The 10103-nt window shown below is 41.6% G+C and overlaps 1 protein-coding gene across 1 annotated transcript in view; it reads left to right on the forward strand.

Moving 5' to 3' along the window:
- Positions 1-8303: 8303 nt before the first annotated feature.
- Positions 8304-10103, forward strand: part of pparg (peroxisome proliferator-activated receptor gamma) — a gene marked incomplete at its 5' end in the record, with an annotated part of 11657 nt that continues 9857 nt past the window's right edge. The window contains one exon of the mRNA XM_079747629.1: positions 8304-8337. Within this exon, the coding sequence (XP_079603755.1) occupies positions 8304-8337 (34 nt within the window). The remainder of the gene's footprint in view (positions 8338-10103) is intronic.

Genomic DNA, 10103 nt, shown 5'->3' on the forward strand with positions numbered 1-10103 from the left:
ACATATTGTACTGTATTTGTATGTATGTTTGTATGTATGTGTCTTCTCAGGAGTTTATTTTTTGTAAAATACTTATTTATTTATTTTTTTGAGGCTCCATACTTAGAGTATAATATATTAGTATTTTGTTGGGTTCGTATTGTGTTTTTAACTGTAACGCGATACAGCTTTGCATGACCTGTTGACTGACATGTTTTCTCTGTACAGTCAATAAAGATGTGGATCTATCATTCCGCGAAAGTATTCTGTGAGTGATGGTGACGCTGTTGCTTTAGTTCATTTTAAGAATATATCGCCTTTTCTCACCCAAAGAAAAACTCCACCCGCCCCGAAAAAAAAAGACTGAAAGTGGAACACACAAAATGTTATCACAGAAGCTGAAAAATATGTGATTTTAAAATGTTTGACAAGATTTGTAAACACAATTAAATGGGGTGATAGAGCACAAATGATAGAGCCCATTTGTGATAGAGCTCAAATGTGCTGTATCACCCCTGCTCTATCACTCTGCCACTGTCATACTTTGTGGGAGCACACTTGTGCTCTATCCACTCACTTTTCATTAACTTTTACATTTCTACCATTCTGCAATAATGGTCAATTCTCATAGACCATGATCACAGAAATGGGATTGACAATTAAAGGTGTACGTCATTAGGTTAATCATGGGTCTGGAGGCATGCTGGTGCCCACAATTAACAATAAGAGAATAATAAGGGTAAATTAGAGAACTGTAAGTTATGTGTGCTGCAGTAGTCATTCATGGCCAGCAGAGGGTACTCGAGACAAGCCTAATCGTCACAAGCTGCATTTGTTACCTGTAGAGCACACGCAAACACACACTACACGCACGCACACACAAATGCACACAACAGACGCACACAATGCATGATGAAATGGCTGAAACCAGATGAAAACAATTGTCCAGCTCTCGGTCCACTGAGAAAGGAGTGTCTGCTGAACCTCTCCCCACCATTCTCCAGTGTATCTGGGCCATGACTGGGCCGGCGTGGGCGGTCAGGGCTCCAAAGATGTCATCGATCCTTTTCACTGGAAGATAGCAAAAGAACCGATCGTTTGGGGGTATTTTAAGTGCAATATTTATTCATAACGTCAAAATATATCACTTTGAATAAGAATAATAAGTCAAAATGTGGCTCCGCCCCTGGCTGACATTCTCATCAACTGGATATAGGCTACTTAAGAATCTATCGATGCACAGTAGTAGGGAAATAGGCCTAACAAAAATGACCTGCATCTCTCCGTTTGATTTGATCTAAAAGGCCTAGTATGTGAATGTGGAGGAATAAGGTTCCCTACAGATCGACCTATTATTTTATACATCTCTGCATTAAACGGTATATTTTGGAAACATATTAGTACATGATGTAGCCCTGTTGCGGCTCAAAGCAGCAGCAACAAAAATAAGCCTAGGCCATTTTATTTACGATTAAATTTGCGGAACGAATTTAGCATAAATTAATGATGAGTGTTTAATTTGTGGATAATCCTATGAAAATCTGAATCATTGTGTTTTTGTTACCTTAGCATGAGCCCTGTATAATTACAAAGGGACTGAGTTGTCTTACACAGAGCCCAATATTTCTACTGTAGCCTATGACAAACTAGAGAAGGACGCATTTCACATGTTTTATCATTATCGCCCCCTTGCTGGCCAACGTAGGGGGTGGGGGCAGGCAGTTGGTTGCAATCTGCATCCTCACCGCTAGAAAGCATAACATACACACTACACCTTTAAAACCTTCGTGTGTGTATGCCTGCCTGCGTGTGTGCGTGAGTGCGTGCGTGAGTACGCGCGTTTATGCGTGTGTGTGTGTGTGTGTGTGTGTGTGTGTGTGTGTGTGTGTGTGTGTGCGTGTGTGTGTGTGCGCGTGTGTGTAATTTAATACTCAAGCGTCATTCCACTTGATTTTCTGTGTTTCTATGGAGGGAGGGAAGGAGGGCGGGAGGTAGGCTACCAACAGCGTGACCGACAGTAGTCAGAAACACTCGGAACACTGCAGGACAGCCCTTTCCTTTTTTCTATGTGGACACTTTTGCGCTGAAGTCTGCGCTCATTAGGCTATTTAACAGGCTATTTCACACACAGAGGTTTATTCACAGGACGAATTAGTCGCGCTGCAGAAGTAGAAGAGCAGAGGACGTCATCGACGAGAGTCAGTTCTGGCACGGCTGATACGACTCTAGTAAGGTCAGTAGCATGCAGGAGTATTGGTAACTTTTTGATGCAATTGACAGGCAAGTAGCCTACCTATGGGATTGTTGAAGGGATAATATAATGCAATGTTTAATTAATGTCGCTGTCTTTTCTCACACACACAGAAACGTGAAAACAGAAAGCAATTTAGCCAAGTTGTATATGCATCGTAGGTTTGTTTTCTATGGTTTTAGTGTTTTTTGATTGAGCCGGAGAAACTAATGAACTAAAGTTGATGCAAAGTTTAAAAAATAAGATTTCATTCAAATCGATGCTGGTTGGATCATGGATTTTAAAATCTGTGGTTGATCTAAGCGCCCTCTGATCAGCTTTATCTTGCGTCTACCTGTTCGCTGTGTCCCGCAATCAGTATAATGCAGCTCTATCTAACAAGACTTCTGTTCAAATGATGTTTGAGAGGAAGTTCGGAAAATGTATTGTCTTTAAAAGCACAACAATCATTTAAAAAATGACACACAGGATTGAATAAATATACCGTATAACTTGAAATCCAAGACTTGGTGATCGGAAGTCTATCCTTATATCGATGCTAGATAAGTATAACAATATAAAGTTATAAATTAATTAATGATGCAGTAAAAAAAAATCTTACATTTGGATCTTGCAAACTATAAACAGATATGCTAATTATTACGTGAGCGAATCCATAACGGTTTTGTTGCTTTATTGCTTGTCATATTGGCTTGACTCATGAAAGATCTGTTCAGTCAAGGTCAAAACTCTTTCGATGTAACCATTCACGTCATGGCAGTAAAAATCAAGACCATATATTTACGGCGCTTGTATCAGCTCGACCTGATAAAAAAATATTGTGTGAATGATTGAAGTGTATAGACATGGAGCTCCCCTTATCAATTTAGGTCCTATATCATTCTTGGAGACAGGTGTGTGTGTGTGTGTGTGTGTGTGTGTGTGTGTGTGTGTGTGTGTGTGCGTTTGTGTGTGTGTGTGCCTGTGTGTCTGTGTGTCTGTATGTGTGCTTGTGTAGTGATTTAGTGAATTGTGAACCTTGCGCTGTTGTCATAAATGAAAGGAGTGCCACAGTACGCAGTTCCATGTTTATGTTCGGCCTCGCATGGCCTGGAATGGCTTCAAAGCTTGCTTTATTTTAAACATAGTTAAGGGGACAAAACAGGGGTACTAACCTAGTCATAACCTAGTACACGTTCAAACGGAACCATCTCTATAATGTGCGTGTGTGTGTTTATAAGTGGTCTGTGGTGGTCTGTTATAGTAACATTTTAAAATAACATTTAAAACACTTATTATCTTCCTAATCAAAACTAACCAAAAGGGGTTTAAAATAAATGTATGTAATGCATAATAAGCCTCACATCAACATTGTAACACTCACGTTACCGTTTGTCATTAAGTGTATTACAATACAATACAATACATTGCAAAATGTCTCAATAAAATCATGGCATACATACTGTTAGTCCAAGTACTAAGTCCTAATTGATGCACACACACACACACACACACACACACACACACACACACACACACACACACACACACACACATCCACCCACAATCGCCATCGTTCATGCAGATACACACATGCACTCGCTGATACAAAAAACACACACACATCAAGAAGCAAAAGTCTCCTGAGATGGATGTGAAATTAACCTTCCCTCTCTTGTAAAGTAGACACATGAAACACACGGGTGAATCAGTACTCCATTGACCGCCAGGCCTTCATTAAATAGTCACCCTTATATAACCCATATTGGAGAAAATAATTAATACCCATGCTCTTTCAGCCAATTCCTCGGAATACTTCATTTTGCATCATCATCACGTTGTTATACAGACCGTGTGGTCCTGAAAGAGGAACGGAACAGACCCAGAATATTATTATGAATGGCACCTGTGTGTACCTACGATGCTGCCTCTGTGAACGGGTCTATTGGTCAAATCTATATCGACCGTCCATAACTAAAACTTTTGTGACCTTCTATAAGACTTGATTGAAATGTTAGTGTTCATGTATTTTAGTGTTTATAGGGATGTGTTGCATTATTCATCATCTGTATTGGTGGATGTATGGTTATATAAGTGGAGGATGGAGGAGGGGAAGATATGGGCCGAGCGGTGAATTACTGGGAAAGCGGCCCATCACCAGGACGTGTTGTTGTTATGGTCCAGCTCGAGAGCAGCTGCCCACTCTCCTGTTTACCTCTGAAACAGGAGGAACCCCCCACCCTCATTCTATCTGCCTCTTCCTACCTAACCCCCTCGCTCTCTCCCGCTCTCTCTCTCTCTCTCTCTCTCTCTCTCTCTCTCTCTCTCTCTCTCTCTCTCTCTCTCACACACACTTTCTGTCTCATTGTATTATGCTTGCGCTTCCTTAACTGGCACAATTCTGTTTCACACCCCTATATGTAATTGTGTGTGTGTGTGTGTTTGTTTGGGCATATGTGTGTGTGTGTGTGTGTGTGTGTGTGTATGTGTCTGTGTGTGTGTGTGGGTGCGCTTGTGTGTGTGTGTGTGCATGTGTGCATGTGTGTGTTTGTGTGTGTGTGTTTGTGTGTGTGTGTTTGTGTGTGTGTATATGTGTGTGCGCCCGTGTGTTGCACATGTGTGTGTTTGGGAAGCCTTCACGGACCTCACCACTCCTCCCTCATATCCATTGAGGAAGCTCCCAGCTCTAGGGACACATCAAGCATTAACTCATTGCTATTTAAAGGAACAAGGGCAAAGTTCACGTCCTTGCATTTCCCAATTTCCCAAAGAATAGCTAATAGTTCCAGCATAAACAGGCCTCTCCATATTTGTGTATGTGTGTGTAAATCGATCTATGTGTGTGTGTGTGTGAGTGTAAATGTGTGTGTGTGTATGTGTTTGCTTACACGTGTATGTTGGATGTGTGTACCCACAGGTATGTGTTGGTATGTCACATGGTATTGTTTGATTGAGAACAAAGACATCCTGTGATCAACCCCCCCGATCACAACATTCCTAATATAGTCTTGTTGCACACACATCCTGTGAGCATAGATGACTGTGCGTGTGCGTGCACGCATGTGTGTGTGTGTGTTTCTGTCTAAGTGTGTGCATACACAAGAAAAATTGGCTTAGCGGGGGTCTGCATGAGCATTTGTGTTGGTGTGTGTGTGTGTGTGTGTGTGTGTGTGTGTGTGTGTGTGTGTGTGTGTGTGTGTGCATGTGTGGGTGTGGATGTCGGTGTCTCAATGTGTTTGGGGCAATCCATCAGTATACATAGCAAGATAAAGATGGTGCTATGGATATCTTTTAGTTGCCATAATTGATGTGAGACTACTTAACCTAGACGATGCAACCTTGACCCTATTTTCCAAGAACCCGCTGCAAAACGATAATAGAAAAGCTAATAGACATGCTAACTATAAATGTTAAGCTTGTAATGTTAACATGTATAGTAAGCCTGACAACCTAACTATAGAGAACTATACATAGACACGCTAACTATACATGTTAACTAGAGAAGCTTAACAGACACACTCATTTGTTACGTTAACTATTCAATAACTATACCATAAACGCAATAAATAGACACCAACTAGACAAGCTAACTAGACACACTGACAGACACTCTAAAAAGTCGCTTACTAGACACTGAGACTCAGACTAATTTGTTACCAAACTAAACACACAAATTGTAAAAGGAGGAGCCGTACTGAGACTTGTGTCGCCATCAAAAGGACCGCCCCTCACCTGACTTCTGTCTGAAGTGAGATGCAAAAAAAAAATGCTGACTTTCTTTTGTTGATGTTTGTTGGAATTCACTAGGTCTGGTTTGGGGGTGGCCTGTCTAAAGATAGTCTCACACAGAGATATCATTAGAGTCTTCTGTCTGGGGACGGAATTTTCTGTCAATGTTATCTGAGTTATGAGCAGACCAGAGCGAATACTCAAATCATAGACTGGGATAGAAGGTAGTAGAATAACAGGGTATACATGAGTTTTAACATGTGGATTTCACAGCATAGCGATCTCTTTTTACCTCCAGACGTTTAAAGACTTGCCTATTTTTCCATCAAAGTTTGATTTACATTTCGTCAGCACACAAGCTGTCAGCACATATTTGCAGTAGTCATGCCTGTCCTGGTTTAGTACCACTATTTCTGACAGTGTAAGGGTTAGCGTCAGACATGAGACTGGGGGAGAGAAGTGCAACCAGAGTCATAATGTCGACGGATGACTGAGTGAAGCAACAGGAAGTCATCGGCATCTGATGTCTGCCCTCTGACGCACACGCGCACACGCTCACACACACACACCCACAGACAAAAATGCAGACACCTGCATATATTTTTCACAGACACATACACACACACACACACACACACACAACGTAAGGTGGGCATGAAGGGATGTATGTATATATATTTTTAAGCAGTTGAACCACAGAAAAAAGCCTACTTGTAAAGCATTGCAAATAGAGGGACCTGCAGGCGCTCACACACACACACACACACACACACACACACACACACACACACACACACACACACACACACACACACACAAATACACACACATTTACACCACAAACACAGACACACACACACACACACACACACACACACACATACACACACACACACACACACACACACACACACACACACACACATACCCATTACCAAACACACACAAACACCTCAAAACCACACGCATACACACACATACAAACGTTGGTATGCGTTGACAGTGACACAGACCACATGATAGCTGACTTTCTGCACTTCTGCTGAACTCACACAGCCAAATTCTTTATGTTTGTGTGTGTGTGTGTGTGTGTGTGTGTGTGTGTGTGTGTGTGTGTGTGTGTGTGTGTGGTTCCTGTTATTTTGGTCATCATTTCCTAAAAAAAAGTATGACCACAAGCATACGCAAGACCCTCAGACTCTCTGTCCCCATCCTCTCTCTGATTCATCTTACTGGACTTCCCTCTGCCTGACAGTGAAAGTCCTCTGACTGTCAATCAGAGGCATGGTGAGTGATTGTCCTAAACTATACTGTTGCTATTCTCCTGGGTCTCTATTGTGCTTTTTTGTGCGGGCCAATGTGTGTGTGTGTTTGTGTGTGTGCATGTGTGTAGATGCAAAATGTAATGGAGCTTAAGTGTTTGCTAACCAACATTTGTGGTTTCCTACCTCACACTTTGAACATCATTGTGTGTGTGTGTGTGTGTGTGTGTGTGTGTGTGTGTGTGTGTGTGTGTGTGTGTGTGTGTGTGTGTGTGTGTGTGTGTGTGTGTGCGTGTGTGTGTGTGTTTGCTGTGAGTAAATTCCGTATGTGAGGTTGATAAAACCACCAGGCAGTGCAATCCAGGTCATTGGTGACTCAAGGTGCACTTAGGTCTCTGTTAAACTTTGGTCAAATACACATGGAAGGCCCTTCAAGGCACAGCGCTTTTTGATCCAACCAATACCGTCCTTTATACGCAGCCTGTTGTATTCTCTAGATGTGTGTATTATAATGGGCTGACTTGTTGACCTCAGAAATAGACAGGAAACGATTTTCTGTGTTAAGAAATGCACTCATCTCACAGGCGACCATTCCTCCTTTTCTAGTTGAGTGAGTGTCTCTGTTCAACCATTTACACCTACACACTATCTTTCAAAATGGACCAAATTCGTAGAAAGGAAAATGCAACTTTACAGATGACAAATGGCCCAATCCTTCATGACTGCTCATGAACTTTACCTATTTAACTGAACTAAAACTACAACCTATTGCCTTGAGATGAATATTCAGGAATATGAAAACCGTAAAAAGAAAAGCCTTTTGGTGCAAAACCGTAGTGATGGAAAAAAAAACATCATCTTATTCCTTCAGGATCGCTAATAGTTCCAGTAAATCCCCCTATGCTTGAGTGTCCTACTATGTAACAGTATACAGCTCTCCCCTCTGGGATGAAGCGCGGTCTGTTTGCATACAGGTGATGTGTCTCTGAATGCGGTTGAGCTGGTTCTCTCCTTTGTTTCTGATAAATAACAGACAGTGACTTTTATTGAGCCAGGAATCCCACCAATGTCCACAATGACTTACTACAGATATTTCTACAATGATGTGGCGCAAGCAGGAAAAGAGTCAACTGGCAGGTGATATAGAGATACAACAGATCGGGCTGAACATCTAAACTCTTTTAATCAGTGATTTAAAGATTCCATCTGTCACAGTTTTAAGATGTTTGGAGAGAAAGTCAAAAAGGGCAGCCTAGAATAGAATGGAATAGACTTAATGCAAGGGAGGTTATCTACCTTGGCCTCGCTCATTAGATTCCTCTGTGTGTTGAACTGTTGAATATTTTTCGAAGAAAGATTCATCTTAGAACAAAGTCTGAAGTAAATGAAATCCCAGAAGGGAACCTTTCACGTGTGAGTGCTGAACTCGTGCTCTCGTTCTCTGCTAATATGCTTTCTTCCAAAACACTCACCCCTCCCGGGCTTGACAGTCTGACGCGTCGGCCGTTAATTCCAGCTGTTTCTGGATACATTTCTCAAGCTGTTGATATTTTATTTATTTTTTGAGATGAGGGGGAACCCATCGAGTGTACTTTCGGTTCACACTGCAAACATTTTTTTCCTGTTTTCTTGCCTTTTAGTGGAATTTGTTTCTGTTTGGTAGCCCTTTGACAACAACTGTTTGGTGTGTGTCATGTTGAAACAAGTTCAAAATGTATCACATTATTTTTTTTTACATCTACAGAGTTATAATGTTGCCATAATAACCCATTTCTTCTGGCAAGATGCAGTGCCAGTGTCATGGCTCATAGTAGCTGCCAGGATCCAACCTTGGCTTGCCTAGCATTGAGTGTGATCTATTCAGTGATCATTTAGAGCAGAGAAATGGTATAAGCTGCGCTTGCATGGCTAAATGGTAGACAAGACAAGACGTGAAACATGAAAGCAAAGGGTGGGCGGCGGTGGCGAACGTGTAAATGTACACTTAACACCGCACACACACATGGGTTCTCATACACCCATAAAGATACACACACACACACACACACACACACAGGCACACAAACACACCCACAAAGATACACATGCTCATACACATGCTCATACACAGACACACACACACACACACACACACACACACACACACACACACACACACACACACACACACACAAAAACAAATAAATCACAAAGACACCCCCACTCACACACACCCATAAGCACACATGTCTATCGTTAAATGTGCCATGATGTGCATTTCTAATCATCCGTCATCTTTTGAAATATGGACAGGGTAGACGTGTCCCTACCCACATGACATTGACCAACACAACAGGAAAAATCAGTTCAAACATGCTTGCTATGTAAAGGAACTGTGTTTCACTGTAGAACAGCTTAAAGCTGTGTAGACCTGCCTTCTACACACGTCCAGAGCTGTCCATTATAATAATAATACAGAAAATGATCATCATCATAGCAATGGGGTGCTTTATTTATGCATTATGCAATGTGCTTGACTATAGTCGTATGAACTGCTAATCAAAATAGCTCTGCAAAGAGTCTAAGGGACGGTTATAATCTTGAAGGGAAAGGACAAAATTGTTAATATTTGGATTTATTTGGATCACTTTAAGAGCCTATCTTCTCAAATAAAATCATTAGGGACACTGGGACATATTTCTCTCATGACTCAACAATATTTCTCTAAATTTCATTGCTCAGTCTCTAGAGAAACGTTCAGCTTTTCTTCATGAAAAGGGACTTTTGGGTCATCTATCATAGTTTCACAATATTTTCCAAGGAACGTGCGCCCTGTGTCGACCTCCTCGTGTCTCTGAAGACCTCTGTCTTTCCATCCCATGAACACCTGCCAACTGGGTACTGAGAGGCCATCCTCTGGTCCC

The sequence above is a fragment of the Pollachius pollachius genome, assembly GCF_949987615.1.
Source record: "Pollachius pollachius genome assembly, chromosome: 12".
NCBI classification, from domain to species: Eukaryota; Metazoa; Chordata; class Actinopteri; order Gadiformes; family Gadidae; genus Pollachius; species Pollachius pollachius.